The 24,578-nt window shown below is 36.7% G+C and overlaps 2 protein-coding genes across 5 annotated transcripts in view; one reads left to right on the top strand and one right to left on the bottom strand.

Annotated features, from left to right (window-relative positions):
• Positions 1–8,001, bottom strand: part of LOC131952851 (dynein axonemal heavy chain 8) — a 63,340-nt gene extending 55,339 nt beyond the window's left edge. The window contains exons 1-10 of the mRNA XM_059315743.1: positions 7,852–8,001; positions 4,814–4,948; positions 3,443–3,533; positions 3,157–3,305; positions 2,531–2,726; positions 1,674–1,849; positions 1,248–1,538; positions 807–914; positions 442–554; positions 167–302 (exon numbers count right to left, since the gene is read on the bottom strand). Of these exons, the coding sequence (XP_059171726.1) occupies positions 167–302; positions 442–554; positions 807–914; positions 1,248–1,538; positions 1,674–1,849; positions 2,531–2,726; positions 3,157–3,305; positions 3,443–3,533; positions 4,814–4,948; positions 7,852–7,860 (1,404 nt within the window). The 5' untranslated portion in view covers positions 7,861–8,001. The remainder of the gene's footprint in view (positions 1–166; positions 303–441; positions 555–806; positions 915–1,247; positions 1,539–1,673; positions 1,850–2,530; positions 2,727–3,156; positions 3,306–3,442; positions 3,534–4,813; positions 4,949–7,851) is intronic.
• A 5,196-nt stretch (positions 8,002–13,197) lies between these two features.
• On the top strand, positions 13,198–24,558 carry LOC131952846 (dnaJ homolog subfamily C member 30, mitochondrial). 4 transcript variants are annotated; one of them, XM_059315735.1, is made up of 3 exons: positions 13,198–13,314; positions 21,181–21,523; positions 23,669–24,557. In XM_059315735.1, the coding sequence occupies exons 2-3, from the start codon at positions 21,204–21,206 to the stop codon at positions 24,003–24,005; spliced, it is 657 nt and encodes a 218-aa protein (XP_059171718.1). In that variant the 5' UTR covers positions 13,198–13,314; positions 21,181–21,203; the 3' UTR covers positions 24,006–24,557. The 4 variants fall into 4 exon arrangements, with proteins under 4 accessions (XP_059171718.1, XP_059171722.1, XP_059171721.1 ...); XM_059315739.1 differs by lacking the exon at positions 13,198–13,314 and adding an exon at positions 13,340–13,418 and having other exon boundaries at positions 23,669–24,558; XM_059315738.1 differs by lacking the exon at positions 13,198–13,314 and adding an exon at positions 13,449–13,667 and having other exon boundaries at positions 23,669–24,558.
• The last annotated feature ends 20 nt before the right edge of the window (positions 24,559–24,578 follow it).

Genomic DNA, 24,578 nt, shown 5'->3' with positions numbered 1-24,578 from the left:
AAATAATGTCACTTAAAACATGAACAGAAAAAAGAGTAAAAATTGGAATTACAAAGGTTCTCATTAATTATCTATGTAGCTTTAAGAAAATAAATTTTCTTGCAGTTGTTGATTGTTGATGCAATAAAGCTAAAATTGGTGGGTTAAAGAAGAAATATAAAATTACCATGTCCAAACGAGCTCTAAATGAGTAGATTTTCCCAAAGATATATGATTCAGAAAAGCTAAATGGTCTTTCAGTGTTTCCATTGGCTATTTTCTTTTTTGTTGACACATACATGTGAATGTATGCTTGAAATAATCTATGGGAAATAAAATATAATAACCTTTCTAAAATAAAGAGCAATTAATCAAACTCTATTGGCAACTAAAAACTGAAAGGCTGTAAGGAAAGCACACCTGTTAGCATGACAAAACTATTTCTTGAGAAAGCAAACTGACCTTATGCTATCCTTGATTTTTGTACGAAGTTCATCTTTTGGCATGTCCCAAAGTCTAGAAAAACCATTATCTGATATATAATTCTTGCAAGTTGTTACAATCTGATTAGTAATCTGCAAACAAAAGTTTTTTTTTATAATGAACAACAATTAGTATTTAAAATAATGAATCTTCTTCGGATAAACAACATTTGTATTAAATTACATTCATTATTACTATAATTATTTTTACATGTGCATACATATGCACATATGCACACACACATGCATGCATGCATGCATGCATGCATGCACACACACATATGCATGCACACACGCACACAGACACACACATATATATATATATATCAATTTTAAAAATCCAACCTTAACAAAGATTCTTGAAACTTTATCTGGGCTGGTATAGTATCTTGAAAAGTTATAGATTAATCTGATTGTTCCTATTAAACCAGGTAAGTTGTCCATCATCTGTTTCTGAGAAAATGAAATCAACCATCTAAAAGCTTGTTTGATAATGTTTGGTATCATTAATTAGAAAATGAAATAAACCATCTAAAAGCTTGTTTGATAATGTTTGGTATCATTAATTAGAAAATGAAATAAACCATCTAAAAGCTTGTTTGATAATGTTTGGTATCATTAATTCAGATTTTCAAGATGTGTAAAATGATTTCCTTTCATATGATTACATTAATCATGTTGGTTTAGTGTGTGTGTATATATATATATATATATATATATATATATATAAACCATATAGATAGATATATAGATAGATATAAGAATGTAACTTAAAAATCAGCTTACAGGTTGACATCTGTAGAGTGGTTCACAATACTTCTCAAGAGTGTATAGATATTTAGCATTGTCTCTGGCTTCGTTAGCCTGATCAGTCACCTTCATGTCCAGTTCTCGCCACTTCTCCATAACAGAGGATTTACATATGTATAGCACATGCATCACTAAGCGACACTGCTTAGATTTTATTTGTTGTACCAGATAACTGAAGTGGGCAGATCGTTTTAACCAAAATTCAAGTTCCTTTTTAGGTCCTATATCATCAGCTTCTCTTTGAATTCTTTCACCATCAATTAAAAGCTATATGTCACAAATATTAAAACTGCAGTTGAAAATGTTTGAGTTAATATTTTAAGCTAAAAATATTAATTTAATTGCATTACATTTTTGTACTCAATGTAATAAGTCAATCCTAATTTCCATTAGTGAACTTACAATTTCAACTTGCTGGCACCAAAGATTGGCAAGTTCTTCCAAAACACTAATAGTTGTTTTATTTAGAGCTGCATTAATACAGTCGTTAACATCATGAAGAGAATTAGCCACATTCATTTTTGATCTTTCACTTAACACTCCTAGTCCAACTGTCTCATTGACATGAGTTTCTCCCCCTGATTAAAATCATGACAGCTTTATCTATGTTTCTATAATTAGATTAAGCTAATTGTGATTTCAAAATAAACAATCCAATGGTAAAAGTTAGCTTCTCTAGCTCCCTAATACAATCCTAAATTCCATGCAATGTAACCAGTGAGGTGCAGTTGGGGGGGGGGGGGGGGGAATGGAATAGGCCATAGGCCTCCAATATGTGGGGGAAGATGGACGTCATCTTATGTGGGGGGGGGAGGTGGAAGAGATCTGATGTATTCAGTCCTGTGGGGGAAGGTGGATGAGATCTGATATAATGAGTCCTGGGGGGGGGGGGAAGGTGGGTGAAATCTGATATATTCAGTCCTGCGATGTGTTGGAGAATCAAAATGTATAGTTAACTCAATTATTGTGGCCACAATTCCTAAACTTCCTAAATTTTCAGAATTTTGCAGAATTTACCCTTTTTGTAATCACACTCTAGATGTGATCGTTTATAGGATGATTACTTGTATGACATTTACAGACTAGAGGGTAGTGATATGGTTTACATTGACAAACCCTGATTAAATCTAGATTTGTTCATTACATTTTTTAAATGTGATCCTGATATCCATGTATTAATTATTAACTAAATGTTTGCATATACAGCTTGCTAGTCAATTTTCTTGTAAAATTCTTTTAATTTAAAAAAATGTACTCACATAATAAATGCCGAGAAAAGTTTTCTATGCCGATGATCATTTCATTATAGTTGCACTTTTTATCACTTACTTTTCTCATCAGCTCTGTAAAAAGTTTGTACCTTTGCAGCGCAGGGAGGTAGACTTTGGCCACATGTTCGGCCAATGCACCCAGAAGGGTTTTTTCTTTAACATTGATGCTACAACACACAATGCTCTGGAAATTTAAGAAGGAACAAGCAGCCAATTAAAACAGTTTTTTTAACATTATAAGCTAGCTTTTATTTATATTCTAGTTCATTAGATTTTCATATGCCTAAATCATTAATATTAAGCAAAGTTAACCTTTCTTGGGGGGGGGGGGAGGAGAGAATGACACAATGACTTTTAAAAAAGCCTACTGCTACAGATACATGTCACAATTGAAGAAAAGCGAAAGCATATCACACAGAAATTTATTGTCAGATTCTGCTGAACAACACGGGCAATAACTTTTGGCTAAAAAAAATAATATATACAATGTAGTTTCTAGATTTATGATTTAATCATTCATTAATTTCTAGACAGTGTATTTATGGTAGACCTACCAGCAAAACATGCTCCACTTTAGAAACACAAATGAGGTGACATCTGTAGTAAATAATTACCTCAACAATGTTTTTGTCATCTAAAATAACTGGCAATCTTTTGATAAAAAATACACATTTTCCTTCAATGGGCAGGTCATAACCAGTGGATAACAAGACTCGCATTGCTTCTGGTGCCTTAGAAATTGGAGCATATGTTCTGCCGCAATCTGTTAATAGTGGTAAAAAGTGCAATAATTTACAGTAGACTATTCAGTTTTTCTTTAAATAAACTAAGTTGCTTGTGGATAAAGAAAACATTATGGCAAAGTTCAGTTTTCACATTTGTGATTCTGCAGTTCCCTACCAGAATAATTGAGAGTTTTAGCCATCTGATGATGCAGCATTAATACAGAATCGCCGTTGTAAGTGACAAACTCAACCATAGAATGGATGAACTAAAGAATAAAACAAATTGGTCTATTTAATAATCACCTTATAAAAACACTGAAAAAAAAAGAATTAGTGGGAATTTTTTCAGTGTTTTTTTAAGCGTATCCAAGTTTTTAAAAAATATTTGATTTTTATTTTCTATTTTTAGTAATTACAAATTCAAAAGGATAAAATAGCATGTTGATAATTAAGTTTTTAAAAACAATTAGTAGGCCTTTTATTTTTTGCATTTCTTTCATTAAGGAAATATCTAATTAGATCAAAAATGAGATATGTGTTGTTGTAAGAGACTAATGTTAGAGACTAAACAAGATTTGCCACAAACCCACAGACAGATATATAAAAGTAAAAGCTTTTAAAAATCACTATTTAACCACTGCCCACTAGTGGGGGCCACTAATTAAAACCACTGCCAATAACCACTAGTGTGGGACACTAATTATTATAATAAAATATTATAATTTAAATTAAAACCACTGCCAATTACCACTAAAGCGTGGGACACTAATTAAAACCACTGCCAATAACCACTAGAGTGAGCCACTAATTAAAACCATACTCACTAACCATTTAAAATTAGCTTGTTATAATAGTTGTATTATAGAGTTAGAGTCTAGGGCCTAAACTTTTTTTTATTTTAAAAATATAATACGAAGTGCAACAGCGCAGTACCAAATTCGTCCTGGTTTAAAAGTGAAAACAGGTTGCATTTTTTAGGCTAATAGGCATATAGCAATCGTTAGTTAATTTTTTTTTAAATAATTGGGCCCTACACATCTAATATTAATCACAATGGTGTCAGAGTAAAAAGTAAGTGTCAATTATGTAAAACAAATCAATTGAAATTTCGCTCGCAAGTTTCAACCCTTGGCCACAAAGACGGGCGGTTATATTGTTATAAGCAAGTAAAAAGCACGACAGAGAGAAGTTAAATAAAAGCTTGTGAAAAAAAACAACAACTCATGTCTTGCAAAAAAATCAAAAGCTGCAGATAGACGACACAAATGCTCCGTTAGAAATAAAACAGCGTTACGTCATTCTAAAATCTAGTACGCACGGTCGTGCATTTTAGTCCCTATTATTACTATTATTCACTGAATTATATTCCTACTCTTGGTTTGACAAAAACATCTGAATTCTGAATATTAAGTAGAATCCATCTCGTAGGCCACAAAGAAATTTTTTCAGCCTATATTACTTTATTTATATCGTATTAAGCTGATACAATTTAAGTTTAACGTATCCTATTTTGTAGGAATTTCTAATACAATGGATTTTTACTTACGTCGTATGAATCACAGACAAAATCCTCGACCTCGTCGTTAGAGATACCGAGATAATGTGAAGCCAGTGTGAATATGTAACGATGGAAGCCCATGATTGTCTGTTTCCTTTCTTCCCTGGCCTCTCGAGATGTATTCTATGTCAAAAATCGTTTTATAAATGTGCATGGTAGGTCTAAAAACACCTGGCAATTCAAAATAATCTCAACAATGTCCTATAACTAACAACATTATCTCAACAATGTCCTATAACTACCAACATAATCTCAACAATGTCCTATAACTACCAGCATCATCCCTTCATCCCACCAGTCATACCTACCAACATCATAACATCAATGAACGACCTTTCCTACATCCCACCAGTCATACCTACTAACATCATCTCATCAATGTCCGACACACGAACATCATCCCACCAATGTCCTATACCCACGAACATCATCCCACCAATGTCCTATACCCACGAACATCATCCCACCAATGTCCTATACCTACCAACATCATCCCACCAATGTCCCTTACTTACCAACATCATCCCACCAATGTCCTATACCTACCAACATCATCCCACCAATGTCCTATACCTACCAAAATCATCCCACCAATGTCCCTTACTTACCAACATCATCCCACCAATGTCCCTTACTTACCAACATCATCCCACCAATGTCCTATACCTACCAAAATCATCCCACCAATGTCCCTTACTTACCAACATCATCCCACCAATGCCCCTTAACTACCAACATCATCCCACCAATGTCCTATACTTACCAACATCATCCCACCAATGCCCCTTACTTACCAACATCATCCCACCAATGCCCCTTACTTACCAACATCATCCCACCAATGTCCTATACCTACCAACATCATCCCACCAATGTCCCTTACTTACCAACATCATCCCACCAATGTCCCTAACTTACCAACATCATCCCACCAATGTCCTATACCCACCAACATCATCCCACCAATGTCCTATACCTACCAACATCATCCCACCAATGTCCTATACTTACCAACATCATCCCACCAATGTCCCTTACTTACCAACATCATCCCACCAATGCCCCTTACTTACCAACATCATCCCACCAATGTCCTATACCCACTAACATCATCCCACCAATGTCCTATACCTACCAACATCATCCCACCAATGTCCTATACCTACCAACATCATCCCACCAATGTCCCTTACTTACCAACATCATCCCACCAATGTCCTATACCTACCAACATCATCCCACCAATGTCCTATACCCACGAACATCATCCCACCAATGTCCTATACCCACGAACATCATCCCACCAATGTCCTATACCTACCAACATCATCCCACCAATGTCCCTTACTTACCAACATCATCCCACCAATGTCCTATACCTACCAACATCATCCCACCAATGTCCTATACCTACCAAAATCATCCCACCAATGTCCCTTACTTACCAACATCATCCCACCAATGACCCTTACTTACCAACATCATCCCACCAATGCCCCTTAACTACCAAAATCATCCCACCAATGTCCCTTACTTACCAACATCATCCCACCAATGTCCCTTACTTACCAACATCATCCCACCAATGTCCTATACCTACCAAAATCATCCCACCAATGTCCCTTACTTACCAACATCATCCCACCAATGTCCTATACCTACCAACATCATCCCACCAATGTCCTATACCTACCAACATCATCCCACCAATGTCCCTTACTTACCAACATCATCCCACCAATGTCCTATACTTACCAACATCATCCCACCAATGCCCCTTACTTACCAACATCATCCCACCAATGCCCCTTACTTACCAACATCATCCCACCAATGTCCTATACCTACCAACATCATCCCACCAATGTCCTATACTTACCAACATCATCCCACCAATGTCCCTAACTTACCAACATCATCCCACCAATGTCCTATACCCACCAACATCATCCCACCAATGTCCTATACCTACCAACATCATCCCACCAATGTCCTATACTTACCAACATCATCCCACCAATGTCCCTTACTTACCAACATCATCCCACCAATGCCCCTTACTTACCAACATCATCCCACCAATGTCCTATACCCACCAACATCATCCCACCAATGTCCTATACCTACCAACATCATCCCACCAATGTCCTATACCTACCAACATCATCCCACCAATGTCCCTTACTTACCAACATCATCCCACCAATGTCCTATACCTACCAACATCATCCCACCAATGCCCCTTAACTACCAACATCATCCCACCAATGTCCTATACTTACCAACATCATCCCACCAATGCCCCTTACTTACCAACATCATCCCACCAATGCCCCTTACTTACCAACATCATCCCACCAATGTCCTATACCTACCAACATCATCCCACCAATGTCCTATACTTACCAACATCATCCCACCAATGTCCCTAACTTACCAACATCATCCCACCAATGTCCTATACCCACCAACATCATCCCACCAATGTCCTATACCTACCAACATCATCCCACCAATGTCCTATACTTACCAACATCATCCCACCAATGTCCCTTACTTACCAACATCATCCCACCAATGCCCCTTACTTACCAACATCATCCCACCAATGTCCTATACCCACCAACATCATCCCACCAATGTCCTATACCTACCAACATCATCCCACCAATGTCCTATACCTACCAACATCATCCCACCAATGTCCCTTACTTACCAACATCATCCCACCAATGTCCTATACCTACCAACATCATCCCACCAATGTCCTATACTTACCAACATCATCCCACCAATGTCCTATACCTACCAACATCATCCCACCAATGTCCCTTACTTACCAACATCATCCCACCAATGTCCTATACCTACCAACATCATCCCACCAATGTCCTATACCCACCAACATCATCCCACCAATGTCCTATACCTACCAACATCATCCCACCAATGTCCTATACCCACCAACATCATCCCACCAATGTCCTATACTTACCAACATCATCCCACCAATGTCCCTAACTTACCATTATCATATCATCCGTTGCTAACGACCCAGCTGTAGCAAGGGACCCTGCCACTGAGCCTAAAGACCTTGCATCTAGTACAACCGAGCGACTTTTTGCTATAGTCGAATGTTTTTTAGTAAGTTCAATCGGTTTGTTTGGCTCACTCGACATTGTTATTTTGTTTTCTGTATACACCTGCAAAAGGAATTATTCAAGACGTTTTGCGCTTTTTTTCTGGTTTAAGGATTATATTGTTATGTCCTCTCCAAAATCCTACAATGTCAATAATGTTATGTCCTCTCCAAGATCCTACAATGTCATTAATGTTATGTCCTCTCCAAGATCCTACAATGTCATTAACGTTATGTCCTCTCCAAGATCCTACAATGTCAATAATGTTATGTCCTCTCCAAGATCCTACAATGTCAATAATGTTATGTCCTCTCCAAGATCCTACAATGTCAATGGAGTTTTTTCCAGGCATCTCTTCGGGGGGGGGGGGGGCGAACGAAGTAAGTCTACCGCCCCCCCCCCCCCCGAACGAGATGGAATTTATATAGTAAACATACACTTTTACTTGTGTCCGCCCCCCCCCCACCCCCACCCCCCCCCCCCCCCCCGAAAATATCGAGTGCCCCATCCGGAGAAAAAGTCTGGAAGAAACACTGAATGTCAATAATGTTATGTCCTCTCCAAGATTCTACGATGTCAGTAATTGAATGTCCTCTCCTATACCCATCAGGTCACAACCTACGTGCATGTATGTATGTCTGTGTTGACAGCCTACGTGCATGTATGTCTGTGTTGACAGCCTACGTGCATGTATGTCTGTGTTGACAGCTTACGTGCATGTATGTCTGTGTTGACAGCCTACGTGCATGTTTGTATGTCTGTGTTGACAGTCTGCATGTATGTATTGTCTGTGTTGACAGCCTACGTGCATGCATGTATGTCTGTGTTGACAGCCTACGTGCATGTATGTATTGTCTGTGTTGACAGTCTACGTACATGCATGTATGTATGTCTGTGTTGACAACCTACGTGCATTTATGTCTGTGTTGACAGCCTACGTGCATGTTTGTATGTCTGTGTTGACAGTCTGCATGTATGTATGTATGTCTGTGTTGCCAGCCTACGTGCATGTATGTCTGTGTTGACAACCTACGTGCATGTATGTCTGTGTTGACAACCTACGTACATGCATGTATGTATGTCTGTGTTGACAACCTACGTACATGTATGTCTGTGTTGACAGCCTACGTGCATGTTTGTATGTCTGTGTTGACAGTCTGCATGTATGTATGTATTGTCTGTGTTGACAACCTACGTGCATGTATGTATGTATGTGTTGACAGCCTACGTGTTTGTCCCAGTATTATACAAGCCTTAATCATAAACAAGAGGCTTTATATATGCACCTATATGTCGAACTCATACTGGAAAGTAGACATGTGAACTTGATTTTTAGTATAAGAATTGTTAATTAGAATCCAGACATAAAGCATTATACTTAAAAGTATTGTTATAGATATCAATCATCATCATCATATTTTCCCTTTTAAACCTAACAGCCGCATCGTGATATAGATCTATAGCCTACATTTAAAAAATAGATTTCTTCATTCTTATGACGGTAGACGTTTGTGAATAGCAAGATCACACCCAAGATGGGAAACGAGGGGAACAAAATTGGCTAATAATAGCAGGCTAATAATATGCCTTTTATGTGTGTCTAACATCTGAATAATCATGCATGCAGAACCAACAAAAAATGAGTAGACATAGGTAAACTTACTAGACGTTCTAAATTGAATAGGCTACGAAAAAACGCAGCAATTTCAGTAAATAGACTATATAATAAACAAATCTAGTAGATCTATACGGTTTTACATTTCTGATATTTTAATACAGTATGCTTATATTATTGCACAAATTATTTTAAATACTTTATCGGAGTTACCACGGTAACAAGTTTAACTTGTTCAATACAAGATTAGTGCCTAATGGTGCTCGTCGTAGAACTTGCTGCATACATAGTGCCAAACAGCGTTTCTTCCAGACTTTTTTCTTGGGTGGAAGGGGGCACTTGAGGGGCGGACACTGGTAAAAGTAAAAAAAATTGTATATAAAATACATTTCGTTCGGGGGAGGGGGGAGGCGTTCTTTCTCTCCCCCCCCCCCCCACCCGAAGAGATGCTGGTGCCGAATGGTGCTTGTAGTTTAACTTGCTGATGGCATAGTGTTAATGCTGATTGTAAGGCCAGACACAGTATTTCAAAAACAAATATTTTATCTAGCACGTTTTGGTATGTTTAAATCTATAGTACAGTTTGATCCATGACAAAATATAATAAAAATTGTAATAAACAACAGTTGATAATTTATAATAACAAATTTTTATACATGCACTAAAATAAAAGAAAAGGAAGATAATTTTCTTTAAATATAGGCCTATAATGCAACGCTATTTAAATGGTTATAGCCCCCATCACTGGACTTAAGAACAAGACAAATGGTTATAACTCGGCTCGGCATAAAACGCCCCCCCCCCTCAACAAGGCCTGCGATAAACAAGGACCCGCCAAGAGCTCCTGATAAAAACACTACAAAATACAAAGCTGTTGTTGTTTACTATACTCAGGCTGTTTAGATTAAATGCCTGCTGAATATTATCACTGTTTACTAAGCTCTCAGTTTTCGTCATATATCAATTAGCTCTTATATTAGACCCCCTTTTCATTAAACCATTGCTTTCCCTTAGCTCCCGCCTGTACCAAACTGTTTACCCACATTTAACAATGGCAGTAGACTCAGCTCCCAATACTACATTCTACCTACACCAATCTCCTGTAACACGTTCATGTGCCCAACCCTTCGTCACAGAGTCACCCTGGCACTAGGCCTATTCATTTAGGCATTTCTGACATCTCTCAGGGCTAGAAAAATATTTTATTAGAAAATAGGGAGCCTACATAGCAGTGGCGTAGCGAGGTCGGGTGTCACCCGGTGCGGCTCCTAATGGTGTCACCCCCCCCCCGTAAGAACAAAATGTATATATCTCGATATATATATATATATATATATATATATATATATATATATATATATATATATATATATATATATATATATATATATATATATATATATATATATATATATATATATATATATATATATTTATATATATGCTCCATATATATATATATATATATATATATATATATATACGAGAAAAATGGCCCGTTGAGGAAGGATACAACGGGCGCTAGGTTGATAGTGCTCAGTGTTTCTTCCAGACTTTTTTCTCCGGGGGGGGGGGGGGCACTTGAAATTTTCGGGGGGCGGTAGACTTTCTTCGGGGGGGGGGGGGCGGACACTGTTAAAAGTATATATTTTCTATATAAATTATATAAAATTCATTTCGTTCGGGGGGGGGGGGGGGGGGGCGGTAAAAAGAGATGCCTGAAAGAAACTCTGATAGTGCTGTCTATTTTCTCGGTACTTTAATTTATACAAAATATAGTCATAGGCATATCCCTAAACCATGCACCTAATCTCATTCATGACAAAAGTCGCATTTAGAGCTTCTTTCAGGCAACTCTACTTGGGAGGAGGGGGCTTCGCCCCCCCCCCCCCCCCACACACACACACACACTCCAAAACATGTCTACCGTCCCATTCAACGAAATATAATTATATACTTTTTCCAGTGTCCGCCCCTTCCCAGAAAATTCTACCCCCGCCCCGAAAATTTCAAGTACCCCCACCCCTCTCCGGGGAGGAAAAAGTCTGAAAGAAACACTGGTCGCATTTGTAGATCATACAAACTAAAGGAAGAATCTGGGCGGGGCTTCGCCCCTACCGGAAGAGATGCTTGAAAAAAAAAACTGCATGCTAAACACTTTTTAGATTAGAAAAAGTTCCCCCCTCCGGGGAGGAAAAAGTCTAAAAGAAACACTGGTGTCGCGCTTAGCCACTACCCGGAGAATTGCATGAAACCACTTTTTAGATTAGACGGTAATTTTATTATAGAGTATCGATGAAGAAATTTCTTTTGAGTTGGGGAGGGGGCTTAGACGTTCTTACGCGGGGGTTAGGCTTCGCCCCTACCCGAAGAATTGTATGAATGAAACTCTCCACGCAACCCACTTAGATTAGACAAAATTGCCTTTTTATTCAATGTTTACTCGAGAATCAATGACGTCATATTACTGTGTGCACTCTCCGGCTTGATATTATTTTCTACTACATGCTGAATATGACGTCATATTTCGTTTTCGTTTCACTGTGAAAGTTTTTAAATTGCTTGTGTCAGATAGATACACAGATACACAGATAGATACACAGATAGATACACAGACAGCGAAACAATTATTTTATATATATATATATATATATATATATATATATATATATATATATATATATATATATATATATATATATATATATATAGGCCCCCTATATTATATATATATATATATATATATATATATATATATATATATATATATATATATATATATATATATATATATATATATATATATATATATATTCCATAAACACTTGTAAGTATGTGTATGCGCATCTGGATGTATTTGATTTTTCACCCCCCCCCCCCCACACCCCACACACAGCTTTGGATTAACATAGGTTATTACGATTCTCAACCAACCCGTTTTCCTCAGGCATATATATTGCAACGTTGAGTTGATGTAACTCGCCCCCACCCAGTTACCCCCACGGTGATTGCTTTAAACTGTGCTCAGATAATACTAACGATTTGTATCTATATTTGGTTATAAATTCAGCTGGATGTTGCATGTTTTCTTTATCATTAGCAGGTTATAGTCATGGTGTCACTTCCCCCCCCCCTCCACCTCCACCCGTGTCGGGATTTTGTCCACTATTTAATTCACTCTAATTAATCATTTAATTAAGTGCAATTATCATTTTTCTGTCTATAGTTTGCCTTTTTTTTTGCCTTGGTGTCACCCCCCTAAATGGTGTCACCCGGTGCGGCCCGCACCCCGCCGCCCCCCTCCCCCCTCGCTACACCCCTGCTATTTAGTTCAACCAGTGTTCGCCCCCCCCCCCCCTTCCGCTCCCCCTCCCCCGGAGTAGGATGTCTGAAAGAAATCTTGCTCCCAACCCCTTTGTAATTCTTTAATTTAAATTGTTCTCTTAAGCCTCCCTTCCCCACCTCCGGCAAAAAAAAATGCAGTTAGTGCAGTTAGGTAGATCTATGGTTCTATATGTGTTGCATGCAAAGATGTGAAACAACAGTTAAAAACTTAGATCTAGAGTAAATCTATTTCATTTACCAGATTAGCTCTCCTTAGAAAGAGATACACAATTTTACTGTAGCGTAATGGATGGTCAATGTTATTGTTAAGTTACATAATGAAATTAGATTCTAGATCTAGAATATCTATATTATTTTATCCACAGAAGTAATAGAACTAGATCTAGAATGTAGGTTTCTACTTATAATAATTAGATTTCTATATGTAATGTAATCGTGGTTGATCAGTTAAAATGTTAGTTCGATAAATCTAAGAATCTAAGTGTATTCTAAGGTAGGCTTTTTGATGAGAATTACAGAATGATTTTTTTTATTAAAAATGTATCAATAATAGCTAGAACACTAGTAAACTAAGCTAATTTAGCATATTTTAACTTTCTGTGCAAAGTCATTATTACTGAAAAAAATTCCAAAGTCAGGTCAGCCTGTGGCACCCTCCACTGAACGTGACAGAAGGAAAAAAAAAACTTCACCCGTGACCTTCATTAAAACAGAATTTGCTTTTTTATTTTTTTTATTTTTGGTAAACATGTGCTTAATCTTACCCAATAAGTGATAAAAATTTGAAAATTAATTTTAATTACAGTTGTAAAGTAAGATAAACAGCTTAATAAACACATGCTTTCTTGAGGGGGTGTGGCCCGGGTGTGGCACATCGCAATTATAACTTTATATTTCTGTGTTTTATGACTATATTTGTTTACAATCAGCATGCTATGTTTTTAAAATTGATAAAGGGTAAGTATACCAAGTTACAAAATCTGCAATCTAACTAATAATTCATACTTTCAATTTAAAAAATAATAAAAACGATCATCAACGAAGAAAGCGTAAACATTCTATTTTTAGGTGTGACATAAAAAACAGTCATAAATCTAGCCAAATGATTGGATTCTTACGCGGCACACATTTTCCCGCGCCTCGTTTTCACCAAACAAGAATATAATAAAATGGCATTATTACTTACAGCATGAAAAGCATTGTTGTCAGCCTAATTATATTAAACAATTCTATTTTTATTTGATAGTAAAGATGTTATAAAAATTGGGTCTAATAAAAAAGTTATTGGATAACGCACCTGCTTTAGTTTATTCGACTTGAAACGCAAGCTAAGTAAGCGTGACTTTCTCTCGACGGCCTCGTTAAATACAAATAAAGAAATTAGGTCAAAAGTACATCTGGGAATTCTTAAATAACAGACTGAAATAGAAACGGATAGTTCCGATGTCTAAAATTAACGATGGCCTCGTTATTATTAGTTTTATCCCTCTACCGTTTAGTGAAAGCGAAACTGGTCGCCATTTTTGGTAAGCGCATGAGCCATGAGATGGCTTCAAAACAACAAACCCGGAAGCTGTGAATCGAACGGCCTATCTAAGGTGTTTAGGGTAAAGGAGGGCGTTAAGAGCCGTGTGGTATTAAGCCCCAATCAACACCCCACCCCCACAAAACCCACAATAACACTGCTAATCTACTTCTGAGGTAACAACCACTGCTGTTCTTTGATAACAGAGAAACAGAGGATTCATTTTATGTAATTTATGACCCACTTGGTCCAATAGGGAGAGGATGAGACAGGATTGAATCCCACTGCTCTTTCCCTAAAATTTCTCATCTCCATAAAACCATTTTGTGAACTTTTTTTCCAAATAGACATAACTTGGGAAACTTCACTTTGTAATAAACCAAATAAGTTTTTCAAGCCCATTCTTTGTTCCTATATTAGAGCATTGGTTGTTGTACATTTTAACACTATTTTTATAGCTATGGCTAGAATAGTTTTATTTTGGTGAATTTTTTTTGCACAGTGATTATTGGTGCCAAAACAAAATGGCTGACATTTGTCCCATTTTACCATGCTATAAAGTTTTTATCACTATCAGAGTAAAACTTGACTGATCATTACCATAATGGTTTTATTTGTTAGATAATAACTAAATCTTCATGAATACATTAATTTTGTTCACTAGCTTGCCTGTTGAGAAAAGTTATAACAGATACTGTTATGTGGCTCTTAAAACCCTATGTGCGAGTTTCTCATTTATTAGACCACTGAATATGACACTGGTATACGAATAGTTAACACAAAATGTATTAATTGTTAAACAGACTTGTGTCTAAATGATATAAATACAATTCTAACCTGCTAAAAAGTAAAAATTCAGCCATCTGATGTTAGCAATGTAATTTTTAAATTGGTACTTGTACTTATTACCCCTAAGGGGCAATACAGCCAACTCAGCCCCCACCTGTTTCTAACCAACCATAAAACTTCAAATCTCTTTGTAGGTAACAGGAATAAATGTTCTTAGGTCTCAGCCAATCTGGGGTGGTATGTTATGTAATTTATGACCCTCATGGTCCAGCAGGGAAGTAAACAGACACATTAATACCACTGCTCCCCCCCCCCTTACAATTTCTTACCCCCATGATACCCAGCCCCCACCAGTTTCTGGCCCACCATTAAACTTCATCTCTTTGTAGGTAACATGGATTACAGTTACAGATCTCAGACAATCTGGGGTGGCATGTTATGTAATATATGACCTTCATGGTCTAGCAGGGTGGAGACCAAAGAGGAATGAGTACCACTGCTCTCCCCTCACAATTTCTCACCTCCATGATAGCCAGACCCCACCTGTATCTAACCCACCATAAAACTTCATCTCTTTGTAGGTAACATGGACTAAGTTCTTAGATCTCAGCCAACCAGAGATAGCATATCCTTATGTAATGTATGGCCCTCAGGGTCCAGCAAGGAGAAAAAAGGGAAAACCAGTACCACCGCTCTCCCCTCACAATTTCTCACCCTCATGATACCCAGCCCCCACCTGTATCTAACCCACCATAAAACTTATCTCTTTGTAGGTAGCATGGACTTAGTTCTTAGATCTCAGCCAACCAGAGATAGCATCTCCTTATGTAATTTATGGCCCTCAGGGTCCAGCAAGGAGAACAAAGGGGAAACCAGTACCACTGCTCTCCCCTGTATCTAACCCACCATAAAACTTATCTCTTTGTAGGTAGCATGGACTTAGTTCTTAGATCTCAGCCAACCAGAGATAGCATCTCCTTATGTAATTTATGGCCCTCAGGGTCCAGCAAGGAGAACAAAGGGGAAACCAGTACCACTGCTCTCCCCTCAACATTTCTCACCTCCATGTCATGTTATGTAATGTATAGCACACATGGCTTATCAGGGGAAAGCATTAAGGCAGATTAGTTAGTACCACCCCTTTTTACATACAAGAATGTTAACTCTGGACAGCTACACACTAGTATACTAGCTACACACTAGGCATACTAATGTGCCTACTGTAAACTACTAGACTTTAGGCCCTATGTACACCTGCAATTGTATCAATTGTAGACTGGGCCCATTGGGGCCTAGTGATAGCTAGTATCAGTTAAAGTGTGTGTACACAGCATTAACTATTTTGGGGTTAGAAATTAATTATTTTTATTGTGGAGTTAGTCTAAACTAGGAGATAATACTTATTGCCCCACTGCCCGGCTCCTTTCACCCCAAATGCTGATTTTGGGGGTATGACAATAAATGTTCAATTAAACCCATTTAAAGTATATTTAATAGACTTTGTTATTATTTTTATATTGTGTAAGATATGTTAGAATAATTTTGCCATATTTTCAATACTAAAAAATTCTTAGATTAGTAGAAATCTTTAAAAATGTACAGGTGCTAAAAAGTGTGGCTCTTAACGCCCTCCTTTACCCTAGTTTTTGTTTATTATACTGTGACTACTCAGAAGAAGATTTTTCGGTAATCTATCGTTTTGGGTACGTAAAATCGCCCGCGGCTATTAATGTACGAAAACCTTACCTCATTGTCAAGGCTTTAAAAGAAGTTAATTGTCATATATTTGTGTCAAATATTATAGATAAATGAATAATAAACCTAAATCAATGGCTAAATATATCGATATAGGCCAGAAATTAACTTTAAACAGCAGTGTCTGAGAGCAAGATTTGCTATATAAACAGCAGCCATTTGTAAAATAGAGTGGCTTCCCCCTGAATCTGCACTATAAGCTTATAAAAATAAAACTTAAACAAGATGGCTGCTATAGTAAATGAGCATGGTTGCATCTGTTGGAAACATCGCTAGTCTTCATTTATTACGGAATAGTTTTAATTCAATTGTTTAAAAACGGGTACATAAATGAAACAAGGAAACTTTTTTGTATTTTAAAAAACATAAATCCTCCTCAAAATGTGAAATAATTATTAAAATTTAAGGAGTCACCTGTTTTTCACATTACTAGTCGCGGGCGATTTTACGTACCCAAAACGATAGATTACCGATTTTTCTCCCCAACTTCTCCACTTAGTCGGCAAAAGATAGCTCTGCGCTTGCGCAGTAACCTATGGCTAGGGTTAGGGCTAGAATGAGGGTTAGGGATAGGGTTAGGGTTGGTGTTAGGGTTCTGCGGCTGTAAACACACGCATGCGCAGTACCATCGAAAACAGTGTTTCTTCCAGACTTTTTTTCTCCGGGGGGGAGGGGCACTTGAAATTTTCGGGGGGGGCGGTAGACTTTCTTCGGGGGGGGGGGGGGCGGACACTGTTAAAAGTATATATTTTCTATATAAATTATATAAATTTCATTTCGTTCGGGGGGGCGGTAAAAAATTTTCGGGGGAGGCTTTGACCCCCCCCCCCCCCCCCCCCCCCCCCCCCCCGAAGAGATGCCTGATCGAAAACATCACCGCGAAGGCAAGTCGTAGTTTCTCTCCATTGCGCATGCATATTGCATGCGTATCTTATTCCGGCTAGCATTAATTAATAGCCTTATTAATATTATTTATATAGATCTACCTACAAGTACAAATACACTACAAAGTCACAAAGAAGTGGCATAAGAAAATGATTAAAATCTGGGTAATCTATCGTTTTAGGCACGTAAAATCGCCCGCGGCTAATAATGTGAAAAACAGGTGACTCCTTAAATTTTAATAATGTTTTCACATTTTGAGTTTTGAGGAGGATTTATGTTTTGAAAAATACAAAAATGTCTCCTTGTTTCATTTATGTACCTGTTTTTAAACAATTGAATTAAAATTCAGTATTAAATGAAGACTAGCGATGTTTCTTACAGATGCAACCATGCTCATTTACTGCGCAAGATTCAGGGGAAGCCACTCTAACTTACAGATGGCCGCTTTTTATATAGCAAATCCTGCTCGCAAACACTGCTGTTTAAAGTTAATTTCTTGCCTATATCAGTATATTGATAGATTTAGCCATTGATTTAGGTTTATTATTCATTTATCAATAATATTTGGCACAAATATATCACAATATACTTCTATTAAAGCCTTGGTAATGAGGTAACATTTTTGGACATTACTAGCCGCGGGCGATTTTACGTACCTAAAACGATAGATTACCAAAATCTGCTACTCAAAGTCACAATGAGTAGCCTACTGCTAGCTACACTAAAAAACTACACACTACACTACACTGAGACTACATACGGCTGACAAGGTCACTACACTCTGTGACAGTTTCAGTCTGTATTTATTTACTATTTAGTACTAGATCTAGATCTATTTAGTTGAATTTAGTAGGCCCTATAAACTATTTACTAACGGGCGTATTTTCGCGGTTCGCTGTGCATTATTCTTAATAAATTTACCTTATGTTGCACACGATCAAAAAACAAGTTAATAAAAAGTCTAGTGACAATTTAAGCGCAATTTCCTTAATTAATTTTTTGTGACCGAACAAAAGGATATTTTTGAAAACTTTTTCCGGCAATATTGTTCTAAATTATGGCAGGAATCGATTGGTAAATGTTTCAAGTCGCTAAGTGGTCTGGTTGCCGAGATATGGGCCAAAAACTGCATTTTTTCGAGGTTTTTTGGCTTTTCCGGGAAATCCAGGAAGGAATTCCGAGAATTTTTTTGGCCCACAATCATCCTCGGAACGCTTAACATATTTGCTTTTGGAACTAGTCCTCGATATTGCTTCGTTGAGGAGGAGATACGACTTAAAGCTGCGGACACCCATCCATCCATCCATCCAGAAATAATGAATTAATAATCGCAATTGTCAGTATGGAAATTGCGCTAAAAATAGATATTTTTTTTTGTCTTAGCAATTTAATGTTGACATAGATCTAGATCTAGTTTAAAAGTTTAGGCTAAGTGTTTTATTTCAAAACCTAAGATTCTAGTACTTTTAAAAAGACAGTACTGTATCAGTATTAGGTCAGATGATAGTCCTAGATCCAGATACTAGATTAGATCTAGCTAAATCAAACTGCTCTTTAGAAAATTGTTTTTACAGCTATCTGTATGATAGTAGATCTAAGTCTATATTATTAAGCCTATGTGAACTAAAAATAAATGACCAGAAGTAGATCTGTTTTTCAATTGGTTTGAAGGGGGGGAGGAGTGAAGACACCAAAGATCTTGTGAACTTGAGTTCACTCTATGTCTATGACGTGTATTCTATGGGCCTGTTGAACTCACAGTAACCCATCCGACAGTGGTGGGATTTTTCACCCACGGGATAGTTAACGTAAGCAAGCTATCACGTGAGTGACTATGTTTGGAAATTTTATTTTATTTTAAAAAATCACCTGTCATGTTTTCACTATGAAAAAAATAAAATGTAAAAAGACACTAATACCAGACATGCTAACCCCGGGTTTGAACTCAGAGCTCCAGGTCTATGATCTTCAGCTGCCACACTGTTGACTCAACCACACCCGATGTGTAAGAAAAAGAAAAAGTAAGCATTTTCCATGACAGGAAATAAATACTCATTCATTTTACCGCAGGTCAAAATATATCGTAATTCCAAACATAATATAGCCTATTAATTTATACGTAGTGGATTATTTATTACTGGACCTGAATTTGTATATTAGAGTTTATTAGTTATATATGTATAGGGTATTGAATAATTTTCCCGATACCATATACATAATTTTTAAAAAATACTCGTATTGCTCTGTGATGCGTGTAGTCACTTCGTTGCTGGTAAAGCTCTGCGATACACGTAGCCACTTCGATTTACTAACTGAGACTAACTACTAGATTCTACGAGATCTAGTTACAATATTTTTATTTAGGCTTTAACTTTTATACTGAGATTGAGTTTTAGTCTTAAAGTTGTCGTAAATTAATAATGAAGTGACTACTCGGAAAAAGCTTTTTCGCATGTGCAGTGGCCTTAATAGCTGCACTAGGGTTAAGGCTAGGGCAGGCGTTAGGATCAAGATTAGGGTCAGGGTTAGGGTTCTGCAGTTTGTAAACACACGCATGCGCAGCACCATGGAAAACATCAATAGTTTCTCTCCATTGCGCATGCATATATTTTTCCGGCTAGAATTGGCCAACTAATATACTTTATAAACTAAGACTAGACAGTGAAGTCTTTTTTTTTAGATTCTACTTCTAGACTACTTGTATTCCTTGGATAACTGGGGTTTTTTGGATGGGGGGGGGGGGGGGTCATTACTACACTATCATCTCGGCCAGCTAGGCACATACCATTAAGTGAAATTATATGAAAATCAGTGCCTTGCCATACCCCAACACCTGGGCTGTCGCCAAAATGCATTGATGAAATCCTCTTAAAATATTGCCTTGCTTCTAATACCACACCAACTCAAGGGATGGGAACGCTAGTATTAGTAAATAAAGTATATGTATGGGAAGGTGAGGCTAAAAGTCATGGGCAAGTTGTCACAAGATCTGACACTGTTTTATGTATATGCATATATTTTCTTATGTAAGCCTACATAGTAATACATATATATATATATTATATATAGGCCTATACACATATGAACATGTATATTTTTCTATGGTTGTTGAGCACTTGTAAACTTGCCCTGGTGGCTCCACTTTTCTGCACGATTGTATATGTATCAAAAATGTTTGATAAACAAGAGGAAGTTGATCAATTATTACTTGTTCTCATAACTAGAAATTGTCTGTAATTTACCAAGAAGGAATACGATTTCATCAAACACTTACCAGTTCTTTCATTCTAAATCACCTTAGGACCCACTGAGCTATAAACAGGGATGAACAAAATGAATCAGGTCCTACAGCTGCAACTACTAGGACCAAAAGGTGTTGTTAGTAACATTTATAGGCTCTCATCTACTGCATCCAAATCAGCCTTTCACTACTACGACATTCTTGGCCTCAGACCATCGGCCACACAAAATCAGATAAAGTCAGCGTATTATGAGAAGTCTAAAAAGTACCATCCTGACACTGCACAGTGTGTTCAGGACCACTCTCAGTTCACTGAAATAAATGAGGCATATGAGGTCCTTGGAAACATAAGAAAGAGACGCATGTATGATAGAGGGGTCTATAATCACGGTCATATGAGCAGGTATGTTAATCTGCTTTAGATCACACACTTTCACAGTTAAACTGTTGACATATGAATATTCATATAGTCACAGTTAAACTTTTAACGTACTGATATTCATACACTGTCACAGTTAAACTCTTGACATACTGATATTCATACAGTCACAGTTAAACTCTTGACATACAGATATTCATACAGTCACAGTTAAACTCTTGACATACTGATATTCATACAGTCACAGTTAAACTACTGACATACATATATTCATACACTGTCACAGTTAAACTCTTGACGTACTGATATTAATACACTGTCAAAGTTAAATCTTGACATACTGATATTCATACAGTCACAGTTAAACTCTTGACATACTGATATTCATACACTATCACAGTAATACTCTTGACATACTGATATCCATACACTGTCACAGTTAAACTCTTGACGTACTGATATTCATACACTGTCACAGTTAAACTACTGACATACTGATATTCATACACTGTCACAGTTAAACTCTTGACATACTGATATTCATACACTGTCAAAGTTAAACTACTGACATACTGATATTCATACACTGTCAAAGTTAAACTACTGACATACTGATATTCATACAGTCACATTTAAACTTTTGACATACTGATATTCATACAGTCACAGTTAAACTCCTGACATACTGATATTCATACAGTCACATTTAAACTTTTGACATACTGATATTCATACAGTCACAGTTAAACTCCTGACATACTGATATTCGTACTGTCACAGTTAAACTACTGACATACAGATATTCATACAGTCACAGTTAAACTACTAACATACTGATATTCATACACTGTCACAGTTAAACTACTGACATACTGATATTCATACAGTCACAGTTAAACTACTGACATACTGATATTCATACAGTCACAGTTAAACTACTGACATACTGATATTCATACAGTCACATTTAAACTACTGACATACTGATATTCATACACTGTCACAGTTAAACTCTTGACGTACTGATATTCATACACTGTCACAGTTAAACTCCTGACATACTGATATTCATACACTGTCACAGTTAAACTCTTGACATACAGATATTCATACAGTCACATTTAAACTCTTGACATACTGATATTCATACAGTCACAGTTAAACTACTGACATACATATATTCATACATTGTCACAGTTAAACTCTTGACGTACTGATATTAATACACTGTCAAAGTTAAATCTTGACATACTAATATTCATACAGTCACAGTTAAACTACTGACATACTGATATTCATACAGTCACATTTAAACTACTGACATACTGATATTCATACAGTCACAGTTAAACTCCTGACATACTGATATTCATACACTGTCACAGTTAAACTCTTGACGTACTGATATTCATACACTGTCACAGTTAAACTCTTGACGTACTGATATTCATACACTGTCACAGTTAAACTCTTGACGTACTGATATTCATACACTGTCACAGTTAAACTCTTGACGTACTGATATTCATACACTGTCACAGTTAAACTCTTGACATACAGATATTCATACAGTCAAAGTTAAACTCTTGACGTACTGATATTCATACAGTCACATTTAAACTACTGACATACTGATATTCATACAGTCACAGTTAAACTACTGACGTACTGATATTCATACACTGTCACAGTTAAACTCTTGACATACAGATATTCATACAGTCAAAGTTAAACTCTTGACGTACTGATATTCATACACTGTCACAGTTAAACTCTTGACATACAGATATTCATACAGTCAAAGTTAAACTTGACGTACTGATATTCATACAGTCACAGTTAAACTACTGACGTACTGATATTCATACAGTCACAGTTAAACTACTGACATACTGATATTCATACAGTCAAAGTTAAACTCTTGACGTACTGATATTCATACAGTCACAGTTAAACTGTAAACCCCTACAGAGCCAACTGTTGAAACCATCTATAATGTTTCATAGTTACCTTTTTATTTTATTTATTTAAAAATTGTCCTCTCATAATTTCTTTCATTTATTAACTTTCAACTGATTGTATCTCTATCAAGTTGAACTTGTGTTGTGCAAGCACTAGCAGTTAGCTAGCTGTTATTAATGTACTTTGTATGATCCATGTGTTTTTCAGTGAGAGAAGCTCCCCTGAAACAGAGGAAGATTACACACAAGCTTTTCGTAATGCGTCTCAGCAGCAAAAACATAGGCCCAGACCCCCTACAGGACACACCAAAATCTACAACTTTGATGAATTTTATCGGCAACATTACAACGAAAACCGTGAAAGAAAAGCTGAAGAGTTTAAAGCATACCAGAATTACATGGAGATGAAGTTAAAAGCTGAGCAGGAACAAAATGAATTTCCTGTATCATCACTGATTATTCTGTGCGCAGTGATACTTTGTTCTTTTGTAATCTGGTATAAGGATGATAAAGACATTGTTTATGTAAATAGTAAAAACAAATGACAGTTCTCTGACCTTTAGTGTTATAAAATCTATATTTAATCTCTTCTTATGTACACCAGATAATAATAGACACTAAAGTAGATCTTTATGACAAGCTGATATCAGGACTAACCTTGAACTGATTTTAGTTTGCTATCAAAACCTCATTAATTATCATTAATTATGAGTCCATTGTCTGAAATGACTGGTAACATTTTCAACAAATGGCGTTATAGGCCATCTGCTATCCATAAGACAGTAAGACTGTTAACCAACTATCCACCTTGAACTAATGAATCCAGACACAAGTCTGACAACAGTGAACCACTGCCTGTTGCTGAACTACTCCAACTTATCTTGTGGGGAATCCTGCTTGTTTTCTCTTGGACTTATTTAAGTGCAGATAATTATCTGATAATTATTATATGCAACAAAGACGTATCATTTAATATGTTTTTTTAGATTTGATATAGATGAAAAAAGTATAAGAATGTATATTTGTATGTATAGAAATTTATTAAAAGAATGTACATTTGTGTGAATAGGAATAATTTTGGGCTTTCGTTCGATTCAATAAAAGTTTGTTGAACAATA

This window comes from Physella acuta, unplaced genomic scaffold (assembly GCF_028476545.2).
Source record: "Physella acuta isolate Inbredline_101_S28 unplaced genomic scaffold, ASM2847654v3 ptg000891l, whole genome shotgun sequence".
In the NCBI taxonomy this organism is placed as follows: Eukaryota; Metazoa; Mollusca; class Gastropoda; family Physidae; genus Physella; species Physella acuta.
This window is presented reverse-complemented; position numbering and strand designations above follow the sequence as displayed.